Consider the following 23082-nt stretch of genomic DNA (forward strand, 5'->3'; position numbering starts at 1 on the left):
TCATATACCTATCCATTTAATAGGTTCTTGCTTAATCAGACTGCAAATGGGAACACTGTGTCTATAAGGAGACACAATGAAGATCAGTGATAGAATCCTTTGGGTAATCTCACAGGAACCTCCGATACTGGCACTTAGAAAAAGCGTATGAAAAAGTAGATGCAGAGGTATTTGATATTTTATGAGATCAAGGTTTATGCTGGGTGTGATGCCACTTGAAATTACGATGTACCAGGCCATGTTACAAACTGAGAATATTCCTGGTAAATGTGCCTTGTATTAATAAAAACGGTCAAGCATGATTTAATTTAAATACAAACAATTTTAATTGTGGGTAATTATTTGCTCTCAAAATTTGCCCGAACTAACCAAACTACCCAGAACTCCACAGGTAAAACCCTGGGTGAACAGATTATTTTGGATGTGAATTAAAAAGAAAACTTTGTACAAAACATGCAGAACACATTTTTACACGAGACTATTAATGTCCTGAATGCATTAGCCCAGCTGTTCCCAAATTGTGGGTGCCGCAGAATATTTAAACCAGAACTGCTGAACAGGGGCCCGCAGGTGCTGCAGTCCTTTAAGACCGCTGCCGGGCCCCTGTAATGTTGGCAGGCTGAGAGGAAGTGACAGCCTGTCACTTCCTTCCAGCTTTGTGCAGGAGGGAAAGGAGGCAGCTGCAGCATGAGGGGAGAGGAGCATTCCAGGAGCTGCTCCAAACCCCTCACTCCCACCACCCAGCAGGACTCCAAAGAACCATCCTGGACATACAAGGTAAGCTAACAGTAGGGTGGCTGGAGATATAAAAAAAATATTGTGAGTGTGTGTGTGTCAGGGTGTGCACCTGTGTGAGTGCACACATCTGTTTGTGCGTGTGCACACATCTGTGTGTTTTTAAGTCGGTGTATGTGTCATGGGTCATGGTGTGTGCATGTATCAATGTTTGTGTGTGTCGGTGTTTATATGAATTTTTATGTATGTGTGTGTTAATGTGCATGAATATCTCTGTGTGTGTGTGTGTATGTATGTATGTATGTATGTATGTATGTGGTAGTGTATGTGCATACATCCAAGCAGTTAAACACTCTTGCAATCTAACAAAAATATTACATACAAACACACCCCTTCACTCAAACACAAATACTTCACACAAATGTATATTTAAAATTGATCATTACATTCAAACACACCCCTGCAATCAAACACAAACATTACATACAGACACACAGGGTATTAAAACACTAAAATTATATACAAACACCCCTTCAAACATTAACACTATACATTACACTATAGCGCCAATAAAATGCCACAGCGCTGTGCTGATATACAACCTAGAAATTTTTACTTGGGGTGCCTTGAAAAAATATTCAAATATAAAGGGTGCCTTGGACCTCAAAAGTTTGGGAACCACTGCCTTAGCCCCTGCCTCTGTGTAATTTCATTTTTGTTCTAGTCCTAGTTGCATGACCTGGACCAACTGACATTGGTTGATTAATACTTGGGCATATTGCCCCATATTGTTTGTACATGTGTGCAAATAAATTTAATTTGGCGAACCCACAGTATTTAGAGTATGGTGGAAGAAACCACTCGAGAACCATTCCCAAACTTGAGGGTTTTATGCCTCTTTTAGGCATCATCATTATTTTCTAATCTTCACATCTGTGAAGTTGAGACAGAAATATTTATATTGTTGTCTTAAAAGAAAACATGCCAGGAATGCACGAAAAGCCTTTATTAACCCTTCAGATCATGCTAATGTAATTATTGCATGGAGGATTCATATAATTTGTGATTTTAAAGCTTCCTGTGTAGTCAGTCTAGTTCCACTATTTGCCACTATTGTGGACTTGTGCTGACTGTGAAAGCCAACTGCGCCAATAGCTTTGCCAAAATATTAAAATTGAGACTCTCTCTCATGTTGTTGTTCATAATACAGAGCGAAACAGAGAGGAGTGGTACTCACTAAAGTGTTTTTTTTGTTTTGTTTTTTGTTTTTTAGGCAAAAATAGCCAAATTGGAATATTTCTGTCAACTGTGTTTTTCAGTTCTATTTAAAAAATAAATAAATGAATTACTTTTGAATTCTCAGCAATAGTCATGCGACAAGATCTAGTATTTAATGGCAGAATTGCAGGAAATTATGGTGCTGCTATAATTCTTTTCCCAAAATAGATGAAACGTGCACTGGTTTAGAATACCCACTTTATCTTTTTTTCAAGGGTTTTATTTGACAATGCCCACAGTTGTTAAGGTGATGATTAAAAAAAAAAAAAAAAAAGTTTGAGTCCTGTTCAATTGTTGTTAAAAAATAAAAAAAATAAGTTTTATTTCTACAAAGCCAACAAACTTTAAATTTAAACTTTACTGGCACTTTAAAGTGGCCACACTTCTGAAGCTCCCAGGCACTGGGTCGTACTACCACAGGGCAAGGTAACCCCTCAGAATACTTGGAAAATCTCCAGAAATAACAAGCCATTTATTAGAGCGAGCAGCCCTGCGGGGACAATGAATTAAAAACCTTTCCTCTCTTTAATTGTTAGGCATTGCCCAGGTGATTGCACTCGTCCCTGGTATACAGTATTGATTTCCTCTCTACACGCCGCACTCTCCTGTTCATTTTCCAATAACGTCTTTTGTATTTTATTGTGTTGTATTTGCCTGTTCCCTTTGCTCCTCTTGTTTGTTTGTTTTCTGATTGATTCTTGGCTGTTGAATGCCAGTCTTGAATGCTGTAAAGTCGGATAATAGCTATCTTGTGTATTTATTTTTTTATCATCATTATATATAACACAGTGTATATATATATATATATATATATATATATATATATATATATATATATTTTTTTTTTTTTTTTTTTGTTGCATCTGTATTCTGAATCAACCTAAGCAGGAAAACCCACAGGAAACTTATTTGGCATCTTTTCAAGGAAATGTATAAATATTCTATCGTGTGTTCCTTGTCAGGCTGCAAAGTTGTCATGTAGCTCTGCGCAGAACAAGGCCAGAGCTAGGAGTTTTCCAATAGCTGTGTATATTGGGCTTTCACTGCAGAGTCTGTTGCCAGTACGCAATAACTGCTAATGGATGGCTGTGTTCTTGAGACCTGTTATCCGCTACATCCATTAATTAGTGCTGTAATACTTCCACAAGCTGTGAATAGCCCCCTGGGCTTAGGGTAGCTCTCTCTTTACGAGGCTCTGTCCTGTGTTACACTCTTAGAGAAATAACTGTAGATTCCAGAGCCTTATGTTGTATGTCTGACCTTATTGCTTAATAGAATTATAACCTTCATGCAATACAAACCATGTCTGAGTATCTCATAATTGCAGAGTAGAAGTTTTAGCCGACACATTTTGGCAGTACGTGCTTCCTGTGCATTATGATTCCACCTGTAGGTAGCGCAGATATCTGGTGTAATTATGCCTGTTTGTCTTGGTTGGTTTTAGTTTTTCTAACTGTGGCAGTGTGTCTTGGTTGAAATTAGTATTTATTGCCCTTATACTTTGCTTTTGTATACTGATCATACATTTGCTGTAAGAGCGACATTTGTTTATATTTTAGTATATAATAAACTAACTCTCCAAGAACCTTAACAACATATACTGTTCACATAGGTTATGGTACAAAGAGTTAATGACTGTAACTTGAAGGATGTGGGAAAAACACAAGGTATCTATAAGTCCACTCCACACAGCTTGATGAACTCAGGTTGGGAAAGTGTTTCAATGCCAGTACAAGTATTTGTAGTGTGTGCATCTCATACGAATCCCTAATACTATTAACCAGCTTCTTCGTCTCTGTCTATGAATGAATTTGGGCATGTGTGCAGCCGTTATTAACTTGGTACTCATTTACATTTGACATGTATTATGTATAAAATGTATTAAAGGGACACTATAGTCACCAGAACATGCTTATTGCATTTGTTCTGGTGAGTATATTTATTCCCTTCGGGCTTTTTGCAGTAAACACTGTCTTTTCAGAGAAAATGCAGTGTTTACATTACAGTCTAGTGATAACTCCACTGGCCACTCCTCATATGGCTGCTAGAGGTGCTTCCTGGGGCAGTGCTGCACATTGTGCAGCACTGATATTCAGTGTCTACACCATCTGCATGGAGATGCTGAACTTTCCTCATAGAGATGCATTGATTCAATGCATTTCTATGGGAGGGGGGGAGGGGAAGGCGGGGGGGAACCAACAGCGCACCGAGACAGTCGCCGTTTCTACTAGCTCCGGCGATAAAAGTAATCTCACGGCCCATAGACGAAAACGGAACACGGGCACAGATTCTAGCACCCTGCCGAACCTGCAGATGCCTTTTTTTCAAACGCCGGGCACTAAACGCCGCGCCAAGGGAGCTGGGGCCTACCGCACACGCGACCAGAACCTCGCCAGGGAGCTCACATCGTGGCTGGGAGCGGGCTCGCAGCTTGCCACTGCAGACCCCTACTTCTCGGACGACATGGGGAAGAAGTCCCACAAACCCACGCCGACCACAAATGCCTCACACCAAGACATAGGCAGCATGCTGCAAAATCCCCCACCTGCACGGACCAGAGCCGCCACGGCAGTCACACTAGAGAGATCCGACGATGAGGACTCTCTGCACAGCATGTCCGCGGTTGAAACTGACAGACCGCACACTCAAACCACAGGTGACATGACCCCAGCAACTAAGCAGGACATCCAGGCAATGCTAGCTGGACTGCAAAGGAACCTCCAACAAATGTGGCAGGCAGACCTGAAGGGGCTAGCAGCGGAGGTGCAGGCGGTGTCGGCCCAGGCCACGGCACAAGACATAAGCGATCTGCGCCAGGACCTACTCTCGATGCAAACCAATATCGCTGAGTTGCGAACATTCTCAGGCAAGTCAATGTAATTGATGACAGGGGAAAGATGAAGAATGTAAAGATTAGAGGGGTATCCGAAGCAATACCACTAGAGGAATTACCCCACTTTATCAGGCGTCTAGTGACCTCAATAATCCCCAACAAACAAGCTAAACACTTTACGTTTGCCGGCATATATCGCATCGCCAAGCCGCAACAAGCACCGAAAGCAGCCCCACGGGACATTATTTTACGCTGCCAAACCCTGACGGACAAAATAGCCCTCATGACAGCCTTAAAAGGAATGACGCCTTATAATTTCGAAACGCACAGACTCTCCTTTTTCCAGGACCTAAGCAGGGATACGCTGTTATGGCGCAAGAGCCTGCAACCAGTAACCAACAGTAACCATCACCCTGCAAATGGCGGGACTTAAATACAGATGGGCGACCCCGAGAACCCTGTGGGTGACCAAAGGCGAACAACATTACAAAATCACCACCATCGAAGAAGGCCCAGCCCTATTGAACACATTGGGACTTTCCAACCATACCACGGGACCAGACACACAGCACCCGGAACCTGCGACCTGAACCCTAAATTGAGCTTCAATTGTTACTGTTATTAATGTTCATGTTATCTGTTAGACATGTTTTATTTACAAACGCTAAACCACTGACACACCACTGCACCCGAGGCACCCAGCCCCGCAAACCGCAATATAAGGCCCAAGTCGCATCATATGGGCGACTGGATTACGCTGGGGCTCCAAGACCCCCTTCCCCCCAATGCCCCGGGGTCAAGGGGCATAGCAAACAATGGAGTGTCTATCCACTCTGTACTAGCCCACTGGTGCCACACAGCCCCACTTCCCAACCACAACAACAGAGCCCCGCAAAGGCACCCACACCCAAGCTCAAGCACACCCAAGGACAACTAGATTACACATAGACAACTATTTCGCACCTAGCCCTTACCTTAACGCACAATCCACAGTATGGCACACAGCAATAAGGGATAGGAGGCTTTCCAGCATCAAACCTATGCCAGTGTCACAACTTGGTGATCCTGACTTACGAACGAGACGCTAGCCTATATCCACACGCACTACCCTGACATAGGAGACCACTCGATATAACTACACAGACCATAGCAACAAAAAAGGTGCACAGATTACCCCCACCCCAGCAGCAAAACGTTCTGACAAATGTTATATCTCATGCAGTCGCTGTTGTGGCGTACTCATACAAGTTTGTACTATTGATAATGCACTGCAAAATAAAGAATAAAGAAAAAGGAGCTAATCACACCGCTCAATAAAAAAGTATGAGCTGCGATTACAGGTGGATCCATAGTGCAAGCACACAAACTATTTTACTAAGTAAATAAGTAAGTAAGTAATGTAATTAGCTGTACCGCTCATTTTCCACCAGAGCATAGAAGTACATAATTTTTAAATTGGTGTAGATCTCTGTATTGGATTTCTTAACACTGATGTTTGCAAAACCATGTCTGCATCCATTATCTAGGGAAAGCAGAGTAAATGTCATGTGACGTGTTCTTTAATTGGACAATAAAGTTATGCAGATGCCGTAGTAAAATATATGTGGTTTCATTTGGTTTTATGCTTTCCACATAAACAGGTTCTTTCTATCTGAGGTTTTATAGCTTGCATAACAAGTGCAAGTCCTCATTTTGTGCTTCAGCAATCTTCAAGGGAAAAACCTGGAGACAAGTGTTGGCTAAGAGATGTTTGTATTAAAAGGACAAATTAGCACTCATGGGGGGAGGGGGAGGGAGGGAGGAGCAGGTGAGGATCCATACTTTAATTTTCTGGAAGAAGGTGGGATGCTTATCAGTTCTGCTGTTTGTATACATTAGAGTTGTGCTACCTGCATCAGAATTAGTTGTCTTCTTGATCTGATGAGTGCTGCTGGTTATGACACAAGGGTGAAGGAGAAATTAAATCCAAAGGTCTCCTATAGGTATTATTGTCTGTTAGGGTGGAGGGTTCTATTTACCATGAAAAAGAATTTAGCAAAGTTGCCCAGCTCCACCAGAATGTTATTGTTGGACTTCATCTCCCAAAATTCTCTGAATATAATACAGAACAGGGAAGATTATTTTGACAGTTTCAGTCTATGAACAATGAAGGATTCATGGAACATTTGGTGGTGATCCAGTACAGATTATCTAGTTTGCAAAGATGCACTTTGTGTTTTGGGATAGAAAATGTTCTATCATTTTCATAGTGTGTGTGATGTGCAGGTACCTAAATGCATGCATGGCAGACCGTGCTGGAGAAGCTTAAATGAAATCTCCAATAATGATAATCAAATCAAAGCTGTTTTTAAAATCGAATAGTGTTCCTCAAAGGCACACTATTGTCACCTGAACAACCACAGCTTAATGTAGTTGTTCTGGTGACTATAGTCCATGCCTGCAGGCTTTTAAATGTAAAAACTGCCTGTTCAGAGAAAAGGGAGTTTTTACATTACTGAATAGTAACAGAGTGACAATCAGACTAGAGGTGCTTCCTGGGTCAGTGCTGCAAGTGATGTTCAGCGTCTCCGCATTCTGCATGGAAGTGCTGAACTTTCTCCTTAGAAATGCATTTCTATGAAGAGATGGTGATTGGCACAGAGCGACATTTTGCTGCGCATACGCAATTGCCTCCCATTGCTTTTCTATGGGAAAGCATTGGATTGACTGAGACCATCAGGTTTGATAAAAGGTGAGTTTTAACACCGTTTTAACCAGAGGTTAGGGAGGGGACTGGTGGGCAAAGCTGTTATTTAGACCTATAGTGTCAGGAATCCACTGTTGTATTCCTGACACTATAGTGTTCCTTTAACTTTTAATGTTTACTTCCAGGTAATCCATTAGTCTGCCTCCTGACAGCCGCTAGTCTGATTCTGAGACCATTCATCTAGAAGATCGCTGACCTAGCCCAATGCTTCTCATAGAGATACATTGTAGACATACTGTGAATGCAGAGCAATTACGGTGTTCAGTCTATCACATGTTTCTCTTATTGAACCCAGTGCTTCTCTATGAAAAACATTCACAGTGTTTCACTCATCATAACCTGAGTGGATAAGCAGACAGAACAGTATTTTCAATTTGTTTAATTGAACATGTCCATTCGTTTTGGCTTGTAAGGCCTGCTCTACAACTCCAGGATAGAATTATAAATGTTTATATTGTCTGCCGAAAGATGTGCCAAAGAATTCACTGCTAACAAACATGTATTTTTACAGCTGATTGGCCAGCTGTTCTTTTCATGTTGTGGAATTTTACATGGAATTCTTTATTTAATGTTCTACTGCATTGGATTGCCACTTTCAGTGACAATCCAATACCACTAGATTGGTAATTCTCACCATAGTCCCAGATAGTGAACATAGGTACAGTGACAAATCTGAGTAATGTGTCCATACTAACCAGTGATATTGTTTCGTTTTAGTGCACTTTTAATCTTTTATTGCTTGGTTTTCTGAAATCCTCAAGAGAATAATATAGATTTTTCAGAACTTTCTATTCAGTCCGTGATATACAACCAAGGATCTCCTGTTATGTGACCACTTTCGCGTACACCATAGCTCAATTCTTGATTTACACTGGAGTTTTTTTAAAGCAGGGCTTGACAAAACTAAGTTGCCATTAAGACACAAAATGAGGGGGCGGGGCCTGGCTGCCAAGCTGACTGGTCGCATGCAGAGAGAGCTCTGTCTAAGAAACCTGCTTAACACATATAAAGCAAGGTTTTGCCACAGAAAACCTGACAACCTACAAGCTGGGGACACCCTACAAACGACTCTGCCTTTCTTTGAAGTGTTTTTGCAGCGTGGCAAGCGGCCTACCTGTGGGTGCGCATGTGGGAGAGGTGGCCGATCTCCCCGCTGATCACTCTACTGGAAACAGTGAACGCAGTAAGGGTTCCCAATCTCCCCCCCCCTGCCGGTGGGGGTTATCCCGGCGCCAGCACTTGAGCTTTACCTGTCTGTCACTAGTGGAGCTGAAGCCCTGATGCAGAAGCACAACACTGGTACACAAGCATATAAAATAAATAAATATGTAAATACGTTAAATAATAAAAAATAAATGAATATGTGTAATTTTGTTCTAACTGTATTTTGATATATATATATATATATATATATATATATATATATATATATATATATATATATATATATATATATATATATATATATGCAGTGAGGAGAGCACTCCAGAGGACTTGTTGAGATAATTTATTCAGTGCAGAGGAAAAAAATCGACGTTTCGACCCTCAGGTCTTTATCAAGATATATCACTATTTACCTATATATAAATAAAAATAATAATATATATAATATATAAAATAATAATTCTACGAATATATTTATGTAATAATTTTACATAATTAGGTCATTTTATTAATTACAATTTGCGGGACCTGCCTGACAACCCAGGCCAAAAGTCCAGGAAATGTATTTTGCTAGCACTATATTTAACCCTGTAACTTTCCAAGACACCATAAAACCTGTACATGGGGGGTACTGTTTTACTCGGAAGACTCCGCTGAACACAAATATTAGTGTTTCAAAACAGTAAACTGTATTACAACTATGATATCGCCAGTGAAAGTGACTTTTTGCATTTTTCACACACAAATGGCACTTACACGGACGATATAATTGTTGTGATACTTTTTACTTTTTTGAAACACTAAAATTTGTATTTAGCGAAGTCTCCTGAGTACCCCTCATGTACAGGTTTTATGGTGTTTTCAAACGTTACAGAGTCAAATATAAGGTGTTTCAGTTTTTGTTTTTTTTTTACATTGAAAATAGCCCAATTGGTTACGTTGCGTTTGAGGCCGTATGGTAGCTCAGGAATGAAAATTACCGCCATGATGGCATACCATTTGCAATAGTAGACAACCCAAGGTATTGCAAATGGGGTATGTCCAGTCTTTTTTAGTAGCCACTGAGTCACAAACACTGGCCAAAATTTGTGTTTTTTTGCATTATTTTTTTTTTTTATATATACACAAACAAATATTAACACTAAATTTGGCCAGTGTTTGTTACCGGGTGGCTACTAAAAAGACTGGACATACCCCATTTGCAATACCTTGGGTTGTCTACTATTGCAAATGGTATGCCATTATGGGGGTAATATTCATTCCTGGGCTACCATACGGTCTTAAAGTCTCATCGGTCGATCCCTAATATCGATTACTTGCTTGGATTAACCCTTTAAGTGGACAGTTGTTTTTTTTTACTATTCTATATAGCTAAAATGCATGTGTTAGTCTTATACTTTTCTATGTGCAAGTGTGTGTGCACATTTGCTAAACCCATGTTGCTATACTTGTCTGTGTGTATTTGTATTTTTATGTTTTCTGTGTTTGAATTGACATTCCAGGCACTGTCACATATTTGGTGCACTTCACAGGTTAATTTACAGTTGGTTGTGCGGGATGAATGTTTTTTGTTTTTGTCCGCTCTCATTTCTTTTGCCCACCCTTGCTATAATTCTTTATTTGCAATCTGCAATTTTTACTCTCTTGGCTCCAATAATAGTGCTGTACATGATGCCATGTCTAATGTTTCTATGAACTTTAGTTCATCTGTCAGGCTTCTGTAGTAGAAAACTGGCAATTGAACTACAGCTCAAAGACATCTTTGACAAAGAGCTGCGTAAGGGATAAGCCAACAGGGCTGTATAAAATCACTGTATCAGGGTTTAAAATGTCAAATTAAAAAATAATTTATATATATATATTCATTGTTCATATAACGCATTTAGTGCTTTAAGCCAATGGGCGAGCTATAATCTAGACTCTGGATAGGCAACCTTGGGCACCCCAGATGTTGTGGAATACATCTCCATTGATGATTTGCAAGTATTGTGGCCTTCAGTGCATTATGGGAGATGTAGTCCAAAACATCTGGAGTGCTGAAGGTTGCCTACCCCTAGAGAGTGTTCCTTTTGCGAACTCTGGGTTAAGGACACATGACGAAAATATTCTGTCATGATTCCCTTAAGGGGTTAAACTTTAAATCTTTTAAGAATTTGTAGTGGTTTTCCTAGGGCCAGAATCTGTAAGTGCTATTGTATTAATGGAAAGGTTTTTGATGAAATTCTACCTCACAATCATAGGAAAGTTCACCAACATTGTAGCCATGCAACTACTATCAATTTTATGGCTTGTCAGGTATTATTTAAAGGGTTGAGGTGTTATGTCACAAAAGGGCTGGAGAGAGAAATGTAATTGAGTCTTTCAATAACTGTACTAGGGTAGATATTTTATACACGTATAAATTTTATTGCATGCCAGTATAAAATTTACTGATTTAATCTTTTAGAATAGTGGTGTTCGGTGGTCCAATGTCATTGTTCTTGATCTTTCCATACAGTGTTCCATTAAGAACTGTCGAACAGCCTTTCATGTGACATGTGCATTTGATCGAGGATTAGAAATGAAGACCATCCTGACAGAAGAAGACGAGGTGAAGTTCAAGTCCTATTGTCCAAAGCATAGTTCTGACAAAAAAGAGGATGATGATCACCTCAGCGAAAGCACGAGTGAGGTCAATGGAGAAGGGGAAGCCTCCCCTCAGTCTGGCCTTGATCACTTTCAAGTCATGGATGCATCCCAGCAGGAGACCAAGCAAGAGAGTCAGAGGAAATTAAAACTACAGCAACTTGAAGATGACTTCTATACATTTGTCAATGTACAGGAAGTGAGCCAGGCAATGGAAATCCCTCTTGACGTGATGGATTATGTTTACCAGTACTGGAAGCTTAAGCGGAAAGCCAACTTCAACAAGCCACTCATAACTCCTAAGAAGGACGAGGAGGAGAACTTGGCAAAAAGAGAGCAAGATGTGCTGATTCGTAGGCTGCAGCTCTTTACTCATCTGCGCCAAGATCTGGAAAGGGTGAGATGTGCTAGGTGGTGAATGGAATGTGTTCTTTTTGTGTGTGTTTGTGTATGTTTTTTATTTTATTTATTTAGTTTTATTATTTTTTTGTCACTCAGCACTATTTTTAAAGGTATCTGTCATAATGGTAATTTCCTATATCTGAGTATAGCCCTGCAATACTGTACATTTCAGATATTATTCTTGGACACATATTATTGACACAAATTGACACATTATGTTAATGTTCATTTAGTTAATTTTTTGTTATTCATGTTTTTTTTTGTGGGTTTTTTTGTTGTTGTTTTTTTAAGTGCTCAGTTCCAATTCCACTGTCCTTTCCTCTCAATAGCATTGTTTCCTATATATCTGTGATAGTGCAGCTTATGATTCTTTGGTAATACTGGTGCTGGCCACGCCCCCCAATCCACCTCACGAAAAGCATTGGGCTGGCTGATTCTTATGATCTCAGCCAAGGAGGCGGTGCGGCAGAACCATGCTCTCCCAATAGAGATGCACTGAATTAATTCCTCTTTTTGGGGAAAGTTCGGTGTCTTAATGCAGAGTGTGGAGACGCTGAACCACTGACCCAGGAGGCACCTCTAATGGCTGTCTTAGTGACTGCCACTGTAAATGTCCCAAGGCAGTTACGTAAACACTGCCTTTTCTATGTAAAGACCGTGTTTACATTAAAATGCATGCATGGACTGACTTTACTCACCAGTACAGCTACATTAAGCTGTAGTTGTTCTGGTGACTACAGTGTCCCTTTTGCTATTTTTCTGTTAGTTGATGTTTCAGTTTAAAATGCATACTTTCAACAGGTCCTGATGAAAGTTTCAATTTGAAACTGAAATGTCGACTAACAAACAAATAAAAGTTGTATTATTTTCAAGACCCAGGTGTGCTGAAAATATCCATGAACTGGAGACTTCAGGCATAGTCACACAGTGCTGTGTACACCTGAACATGGATGTAGCTCACTGTCCTATTTCAACCACAGTTTCTCCCAGTCTGAGAGAAACCAGATTTCTAAACTAACAGCCCTCTAGCTGTTAAATTCCATCAGTGTTTGTGTGTACTTTTATAGAAGTGTAACACTGCTCCTCAGGTCTTTCAAAAGTGCTTATTTATTGATCTTACTGTACCTGGGATTGCTGTTCTTACAGTACCTGGCATTGCTTGCAGCATGACCGGTGGGAGCTTTGGTTCAAGCCATCTAAATATAGGCTGCGGAATGCAGGAGGTATTTTTAGACCGGATTCCATGGAACTCAAGGCTGGGTCTCAGACATCTGACGTGATATAAATACATGAAGGAAATCTGGGTGGGATTCTGTTATGGAAACTGTCGTATTTGCCACCGTTCTCCAAAGTAGACGTCATGGAATTTTAGAAATGTACATTAAAATGATGGCAACATGTAGCCAGGAAATTACTTAAAATGTAGCTAAATGGCCAAACAAAATAGGAGGAGAAAAAGTATGCACGCTTATTAATAAATGGGAAAAAATAATTATACTTCTGCAAACTCTTGCAAGTGGAAAAGAGGTGTGTATGTTAAAGGGAATACGTTTAGTGGTAGGGGGGTTGGCTACAAGACTGCCTTATAACTAGATATATGTATTTTCCATGGGAATTTCCGATTCAAGAATTTTTACACGGTAGGTACTGTACAAGATATAATGCTTAGAGGGGAACTGTAATTTCTTAGAATTTTTAATATTATGTGTAATTGTCCTCTTTATTTAATAAATATGTATACTAGGTGCCTGGATATTGGCTCTTTGTCAATGATTAATCTAAGCATTGTCCTTTGCACAGTCAGCATTGAAAAAGCATACCTTGCTGTTGTGGCAACGTACATCATCTTGTCAAACCATGCACAACAAAAAAAAAAAAAATTAAAAAAGAAAAAGCATACTGAGAGGAAGAAAAAATTAAATGTTTATATTGCATTGTGTGCACTGTCTGTGTCTGGATGGGACTGGATTGAGATGTAATTTGCTAAATATTTAATTAAATGGAAATGGGGCATCACATAAATGTTAAAGGAACACTATAGTGTCAAGAATACAAACTTGGGTGTCTGGCTCCCTGTGAAATTGTAATTTACTCACCTTTTTCCAGGGCTGTGTGGGTCTCCTGATGGTTGACCCCGCCCCCACTCTGCCTCCTTGGCTGAGATAATGAATTTTGGGCTATTGCCCATGCGCGGCATCAGTCAGCATCTCCTCGTAGGGATGCTTTGAATCAATGCAGAACGAGGAACGTTCAGCACCTCCATGCAAAGTGTGGTGGTGCTGAACGTCCGTGCTGCACATTGTAGAGCACTGACCCAGAAAGCGCCTCTAGTGGCTGTGCGAGTGACTGTCACTAGAGGCGTTACTAGGCAGCAATGTCTCTAAAAAGACTGTTTACATTAAAATGCCTGCAGTGGTAGGCTATACTCACCTGAGCATTGCATTAAGCTGCAGTTCTGGTGACTATAGTGTCATGTTAAGTGAAGTTATAGGTGATTTTCAATATGTTAGTAAGTGGTGTAATTTCCAAATAATTCTCTTCTTCAAAATTCCCTTTGAAAATGGTTAGTTTCTTGGATCCCAAATAGCTGTTTGTCTATTGTAGCTTTAAAATAGTACATATCCTTCCATTTAAGAATTCCATTTAATTTAACAAGGAGTTACCTAAATGTCCAGCAAATAGTCTTTGCATCGGTCATGCAAAAAAACATATTTTGAGCTTTCTTTTCGCCCATATAAATACCATGCAATCAGCCCCTTAGTCAACACGAGCATATAAAGCTTCTTATACATGATGTTTACAGTTTTAAATGTATCTGCCTTAAATACACAAGCAATATACCTTATTTGTATGACACTGTATAAAAAAACTTTTTATTTTTAAAGAGACAGTGTATGTCCAAGGGACAGAGTCACCGTGGGCTCACAGAGATGGTTCCTTGTTGTATACACTGTATAGAACATAAAATAAAGTACATTTTATTGGTAAATTGGAAAGGAGACATAACATATACTTAAAAAGAAGCTTTAACCCCTTAAGGACCAAACTTCTGTAATAAAAGGGAATCATGACATGTCCCACATGTCATGTGTCCTTAAGGGGTTAAAGAGATATAAACTCTGTAGTGTAATACCCAAAGAAAAGTAGGGGACAGGATAAGCTATCAATTGAGTACTCAAAACAGTGTACATAAATTAAATTGAAGCTCCCTTGGACATACACTGTCTCTTTATGATTAAAATTTAGGGTTACCCCCGTCTTAGGTTCACTTGCGCACACCACAGTCCCAGTGTGGGACATTTAGGTTTTTCAGTAACTTTTTATTTTATTTATTTTTATCAAGTGTAAAAAAAAAAAATCAATCTAATTTTCATGTCTGTTTTGAGCTGATCTGTTCCTGAAGCTTTGGTAAGCAGATTATTCATCTCCCTTCACTTATTCAAGCTGTTTACCAAATGATTTCTATGTTTTCTTTAGGTGCGCAATCTAACATACATGGTGACACGCCGAGAGAAGATGAAGCGATCTGTTTGCAAAGTACAGGAGCAAATATTTAATCTTTATACAAAGCTTGTGGATCAAGATAAAAGTGCTGGTATGTGTCATCTGGCTGGTTTAAGGAGATTTCTATGCAAAACCTTGGATTTAGAACACAGCAAATGATGAATGAATAATTACAACAGGGTTTGACACATTTCCATAGAAAGTGCGAGTCAACAAACGACAAAAAGTTTAATTAACAGAGGACACCAGAACTTAATTATTTTATTAACGTTTAATTATTCACACTCTCAATCACACCACACACACCTAACTAGCCACAATCTCTTTCCAGTACATTACTCATGTGCACTGTAGGGACAGCACACACAATTGAGCAGCAGAAAATCTAACATTAAAACAAAAGTCACATATTGTTCTGACTGCTTGTACCTTCAGACTTTGATACGTTCATAAAAATGCACTTAAATCTCTCATTGTATAATAAATGAAATCGACAAACATACACTAGCTATTACTGGTGATTGGTAGAAAGCGTGCTGTCTCTGTGTGATACAGCAACAGGGGCAACTTTTATGCTTTGTGTGCTGTCCTGTGTATAGTTACATAGGCTGAAAAGAGACCATCAAGTGCAGCATTTATAGTCACAATGAGGATGTGATCTGGGTGTTGCTTGCAGAGACATTTCTCTCCCTTGTAGTCTACTGAGACTGGCAAAGAGCATATACCCCTGACTGCCAGGTCCCATTAAATATCGCCACCATTCCCTTTAATCCCTCATTAGAGTATGTTGTTGTTCTTATAGGAAAGATTTTGCATGTGTGTATAAGAATTTTTACGATGCTGGTAAAATCATTCATTTTAAATTAACATTAAGCTTTAGCAATGATAATATACCTTCTGCTTGATTGAAGCTAATGTATCGTGTATATTTTGTAACCCTTATATAGAACTTTACTCCGAAAAATAATAATTTTGTAGCACTCATAGACAAGAGTTTGACAATGCTTTAGATCAATTTTAATAGAAATTTCCAAATTTGACACACATATGGGGAAATTTATCAAAATGCCACCAACTTTTTTACATTTCATTTTCCGTGAACTTCCAGTGCTATTTATTAAATCTCTTTTCCTTTTTTCATCTGTTTCTTCTTTTGTATCCTAACCATCCTTTTCGAATATATGCCTTTCTCCCTCCCCCCCCCCCCCCCCTTTTCAAGATTTAGCAATTTGTCAGACAAAGCAGTGTTCTTTTTTTACTTCTCTTTGCTATCACCACTCTAAATGTGGTGGCCTTCAAATACCTGTGAAAACTGGAAGACTTTACTGTGAAGAACACACTCATTTTTTAGAAAACTTTAGAACACGTTGATAAGCATGATCAAAATAATGATAGAACTCACCAGTCACTTTTTATTGATAAGCCTCCCCCATTATCTCTATCATGGTGTTTAATGGTACAATATAGAAGCGTTGCTCACAGAAATGGAATGAGGAGTACATGGCATCGATTTTTGAAAACAGAGCTATATAACATCACCTTTGGGAATGTTTGTGGATTTTTTGGTGTGTAGCCGAGCGGAATAGTTTGATATTCTTGTCTAGGAAATGTAACTGATATTTAATCTAATAAATTAATGTAATTCTTTGTTGTTATTCAGGTCTTCCTACGGAGAAGATGTTGCTCTTTAATTCTCACCCACTGGATCCAGACGCACCAAAGATTGAAGACTTAAAGTGGCACTCCGCATTCTTCAGAAAGCAGCTAAGCTCTTCATTGGGTTGCTCCATGAATGTGTCGCACAAGAAGAGCAGGGATAGAGAAAGCTCAAGGAAAGACGAGAAGTCCCAGCATGCTCAATCTAACAAGAAAAAGGAAGCTCATTCTTCAGATTGCACTTATTCTTTTGAAAAGGCTGTCGCCACAATTTCACCTGTGCAACATAAAAACGGAGCAAACATGCCAGAACATAGGAAGAGGCGCGGTAGTCGTCCGCAGTGTGATGTCATTAAACCAGAACTGAAAGAGAAGCCTCTCAAGCAACAGCAAAAACCACTGAGGCTTGCAGAGCTGTCTGACAAGCAGGCTGAAAATAAGCGTACAACCATTCGCACGTCGGTCAGTAAGCGGTCTTCTGGAAACCGCTTATCCAAGTACAGCAGCTCACTAATCAAAATGCACTGTAATCAGACTTCAGCCAAAGTGCCTACAAGCCCTGTTAAAAACTGGGGGGGATTTCGGATTCCAAAGAAGGGTGAAAGACAACCGCAGAAAGGAGTGGTCAAAGCCTGTCTGCCAAGTGCAAACTGCCAGTATTTGGGAAGTCTATCCCCAAAAGATAGGACAAACAACAATATAAAAATGAACAATGAGAATGATGGGTACGTCCCAGATGCAGAGATGAGCGACTCTGAAACCGAATCAACAGAGAAGTGCCGACTGCAAAGGCTTCCATCAAACGGCAACATCGGTAGAGGATATGAGACAGACATTATTAGGAGAAGCATCCTAGCATCTTGACTGAACACTGTAGTGTTGGTTCCACCGCACTGTAGACAGACAAGTGTCTGCTTATTCACTCCTGCATTAAGTCGGTGGACACAGGAGAATGGGAAAGAGTGTTAGCACATTTATAAACTGACAGGTCAATAATCCGCTCTTCCCTTATTTGTTCCAAGTTGTTTACTTGCACTTGAATATCACAATTTTTCTTCTGAGACCCATAATTTGCTTCACACAGAGCACATAGATTTTGTGTATTTTTTTTTTCCTTTTGGACATCAATAATGTCAATTTTGAAGGTTTAAAGGGGTGTAGACTGCACTGGAAGTGCTTTTAATTTGCCCCTTTGAAAGCACAATCTATTTGTTTTGGAGTGATACACAAAAATGTTTTTCTTTTTGTTTGTTATTGGTACACCATCTTGCACTTTTGGCCCATTACATTTCCTTGCACTGCAATTTCCTGACCTTCAGGCATGGTCTTAAATAAAGTTGAATGCCTGTTAAAGCTCTTTGCTAGAACAGTGGCCAAACATTTTGAGTATCCAGTATGCTCGACCAAGAAATATATGAAATATATGTTGCTTTATGAAGAAGCAATTTGTAGCTGTTCCTTAGTAATTCAGTGATAATTTCTCTGCTTAAAACTTCCTTTCTTGTTTTGGGTGATTCAAATAAAAAGGAGTTTCCTTCCTTGAAAACCAAAGCTTTGCACTGTCCAAGATGCAATAGTTCCATAAACATTTCACCCCCTTACATGTTGTTTGAAAGGTACTGTATGTCAGATGGAATGTTGAAACTGCACCTTGCATAGAGGTTATATGTGATATTTTCTTTGTGACAGAATGTCTCATAAGTTGGTGAAGGCCATAGTTGGTAGGTAGACAGCTACCAAATATGAAATCCTGAAATGTATAATCAGATGCATGGTACATTTCAAGCATGTATGGCACACAATAAAGTTCAATAAAGCACTTGACATATCCCTTATCCAATTATCAGACTGGTATACCCACATACCCCATGATATTGTACATATCATGGGGTATATGTACATAGTTTACACTGACTGTTAAGGGTGAAGACCCCCAGCGTTCCCTACAAGGGGTCATTAACTCTCTAAAAATGTGCATTCCACTTACACTATTTTTTGACTTTGTTGGTTGTTTGAGTTATAAAACACATATTTGTTAAAAAAAAAAAAAATTCTAAAAATGCTATGATAGTTGTGTGCTTCCTCCGAGCCACAGGCCTTTCAAAGAATGTCACTTTTGCATTCAGGATATTTTTTTAAAGTAAGTCATAAACGGATTATGACATTAAAATGGTACTGTCAAGGTTGTGATTATTTTATATTTTAATGATGTCCTGCTAACTAAACCTCTTTTGCTTTGGAATGTACAATTGAACTTTTTTTTTTTTTTTTTACAATTTTTGTATTTGTAAATAGTTTGTTTTGTTGTGCAGAGGCACAACAGAGCGACATTAGTGTGCAGATTATATGTCTAGACCAGAATCATTGCCAGGTGTTATATACTCAAGCTGCACATTCACAATACAGGTGCAGTCATGTTGTACATGAGCAGTGGGTTGCACGGGGCTAGTTATAAAAAGAATGTCCAAACAATCCTCCCAATTCAGAAATTGAGAATGATTGATGAGCCAGCCACTTTCTAATTTGTCTTTGCCATGTTGCTAATCTAACATTACTTAAAGTAGCACTCCTAAGAACTGTAACCACTACAGTGTGCTACAGAGGTTAAGGTGCCAGAAGTCCGTTGTTAAGCATCAAATAGTGTTCATCCGTTTGACTCTTACATGAGTCCTCTGGGTGCTCTGTTTCCAGCCTCTTTTAAAACATACTTCTATTCTTAATTAGAGATATACAATTTGCCCATTTTTGGATTCAGGGCTCACAATTTCCACTAGCCATTGGTGAGTAGAACCTTATTATTGTGAGTGTACCATGGCCCCCTTGCAGTGGTAGGTACATTTTAATCCCTGGCTAGTAACATAGAACTGAAACATTTAAGCCCTGTATGGATGTGTTTCATAGAAAAACAATGCAGTCAGTGCAAAATAATTGCTTATATAAACCCAGCCTTGACTTATTTACACTACTTATATGGACAGTTAAATGTCTGAGATTACAGTAGACATCTGTTAAATTTAGCTTCTTTATTTTAATGCAGCACTGTTTGTGTGTGTATGTATGTATGTATCTATCAATGAATCTCTATGGGGAACGTTCAGCGTCTCATTGCTCAGCGTGGAGGCACTAAACGCCAGTGGTGCAGAAGCACCTTGAGTGGCCATCTGAGTGACTGCCACTGGAGGTGTAGTAGGCACCAATGTAAGCACTGCCTTTTCTCTGAATAGGCAATGTTTACATTGAAAAGCCTGCAAGGACAGGCTGTAGACACAAGAACCAGTACATTAAACTGTAGTGGGTCTGGTGACTATAGTCTTCATAGGTAAGGAAACCGGCTCAAATCATGCATGTCAATGATTCTCCAATGGTGAGTTTAAAAGCCAAACATTTTATTTCATAGCATTTTCAACCATCAATTTTCTGTGTGGTCTTCTAGATTGACATCTCCATATTATGTACAGATCTGCTGAATCAATTAGTTGATGTATATTATTATTTTGTGTGTGTTTTGGACCATGGGTACCATCAGTACAAATGCATCATTCTCCTGTGTTGAATTTGAGAAATTGTAACCTTTCCCATGGGTGGGTTTCTAATCCTTTAAAGTTACATTAGTTTCCAAGCCATATATAACTCCCTAAGGACACATGGCGGCTATTTTCCGTCATACTGTCCTTTTCCTTTTGAAGGGGTTAATGTACATGATTAAATCACAGTTTTGCAATGGAAAAATTTTCAACCCAATTTGAAAATGTTTTGGTGTCTTTCACACACATTACATTAACAATTTTATAGAAGCATATTCTATTCATTGGTGTGTTATAGGACATATACATGGTAATTGTTTCTGTATATTTTGTTTGTTTTTATTTTTGAAAATGAGCTGTAGGGGCATTTACATTAGAAGGATGTTATTTCTCATTTTAACCGTTTGCAATGTAAGAGGAAGAAATGTTTTCCTTCTTATAGTTGTTTTGTGAAATTGTTAGTCTTTTTAGAGACTTTGTAATTTACACAATTAATTTGCACTATTTTAATTTTGCGTTTTAAAACCTATGCCTTATATATAATCCCTCGTGCATTCTTCACTTTACCTTCTCTATATGAAAAAAACACACAAAACTCATAAACAAGAATGTAAGATGGTCATAAGAAGTCATGGTAGTGTGTTGTACAGGGACTGCATTTAAACTTTAGGCAACTTTTAACCACCCCAAGAAACATGCAGCTATTAAGCGTGCCCCTCAGTGCTTCCAATATAGCAAGTTAAACATGACAGAACAGATTCAATGTATTTTACACCTAGGAACCAAAATTATACCTCTAATCGGAGATTCCATGACAGGAAAGAAATCCCAATACATCATGTACTTCCATGGCAATTAAATGTGTTGCTGTCAGTCTTTATTCTCAATGTAAATAAAATAGCTAATTATATCTTTCAGGTGTTTTAGGCACAGTAAAACAAACCCGAAACAAAAAGCATATTTTGGACAAAACGCTTGCCTATTAAATCTCAACTATTCCATGAAACACCGGTATCCACTCTATCTCTTCCTAATGTTGAAATTCATGATCACCTGGTCAGCAATTTGGGCACCAGAAAATATGTGCATGTAATACAAAAGGGTTAATGGTAATTGGCTCTGATCGTTGATGCCATGCTATATAATTAAAGGGACACTATAGTCACCCAGACCACTTCAGCTCAATGAAGTGGTCTGGGTGCCAGGTCCCCCAGGTTTTAACCCTTAAGATGTAAACATAGCAGTTTCAGAGAAACTGCTATGTTTACATTGCAGGGTTAATCCAACCTCTAGTGGCTGTCTTCCTGACAGCCGTTAGAGGCGCTTCTGCGACGCTGGATGCAAATTTCGCATCCAGCGTGCAGAACGTCCATAGGAAAGCATTGAGAAATGCTTTCTTATGGACTGTTTGAATGCACACCCGGCTCTTGCCGCGCATGTGCATTCCGCTCCACTCGGGAGCTGACGTCGACGGGGAAGGAGAGGTCTCCAGCACCAAGGGAGCACGGCACTGGATAAAGGTAAGCTGCTGAAGGGGTTGGAACCCCTTTAGCGCCAAGGGAGGGGTGCCCTGAGGGTGGAGGGGGTCCTAAGGATGCTATAGTGTCAGGAAAACTAGTTTGTTTTCCTGACACTATAGTGATTCTTTAATTCCTGAAATTTCTATAAAGCCTTTTTTTTTTCTTTTTTTTTTTTTCTTATATTTATTTGGTACTTTGTTTGAAGTCAATTGTTTAGAAATCTGATTAAAGGAAGGAAGAATATCAGCACAGTCAAAAAGTAACCTAGGAATTAACATTCTCTGTTAATAATGTACATGAAATATCCCAGTCTATCAAGAATAATATTATTATTTGTTTAAATCTCTCTTTGCTTGTGTCAAAGCAGCCTCCATGTTTTCTTGTAGAGATAACATATGCTTTTTGGCTCACATCATACACATCACATTGACCCTTCAATTAAAAGACCATTAACTGGACACAATAAAATAGAAATATAATATATATATAAAAAATAAATTTAAGAAGTAATGTAAAAGAATGCCACCTTCAATTTTTTTCCACTTCGTTAGGGAAATGAAGAGGAGTTGCAGACTCCTTTTCCACACTTCCATATGAGGATATTTGACCTTTATCTGACCTGCTATAATAATTTAAAAATGAGGGGTGCCTCTTTACAATACTGTACTGATCGATTACATGACTTCTATTTTGCCACGTAAGTTGCCTATATAACACTGAAAGCCGCAGTGGTTTTTGAGAATAATTGTAATGGCTTTACAACTCATATTTAAACTTTCAATATATACTGCCAACTAAATCGTCTTATCTTTTCCCTATGTGGGCAAATTCTATATAGAAATTTCTTGTCTACCTTATGACCTTACTACTACAGTGACCTGGAAGGTTTGTGTGCAGCCAGATCAGACAGATCTCACCATCAGTTGAATCTATTAATTAGTGGAGTGACTAGTTGGGGCATGACTAATTCTTCACCAAGATAACCTTTATCTACAAAGAGATAGTTCAAGGATTCTTCATGAATATGGTAGTATTGTGTTACTTATTAAATTCAACTTAAAAAAACAAACAAAAACTAACTGTTACAGACCAAAT

The 23082-nt window shown here is 39.0% G+C and overlaps 1 protein-coding gene across 1 annotated transcript in view; it reads left to right on the plus strand.

Annotated features, from left to right (window-relative positions):
• Positions 1 to 18967, plus strand: part of JADE1 (jade family PHD finger 1) — a 120410-nt gene extending 101443 nt beyond the window's left edge. The window contains exons 9-11 of the mRNA XM_063458430.1: positions 11254 to 11778; positions 15261 to 15378; positions 16948 to 18967. Coding sequence (XP_063314500.1) covers positions 11254 to 11778; positions 15261 to 15378; positions 16948 to 17807 — 1503 coding nt within the window. The 3' untranslated portion in view covers positions 17808 to 18967. The remainder of the gene's footprint in view (positions 1 to 11253; positions 11779 to 15260; positions 15379 to 16947) is intronic.
• Positions 18968 to 23082: the final 4115 nt, after the last annotated feature.

This window comes from Pelobates fuscus, chromosome 6 (assembly GCF_036172605.1).
Source record: "Pelobates fuscus isolate aPelFus1 chromosome 6, aPelFus1.pri, whole genome shotgun sequence".
NCBI classification, from domain to species: domain Eukaryota; kingdom Metazoa; phylum Chordata; class Amphibia; order Anura; family Pelobatidae; genus Pelobates; species Pelobates fuscus.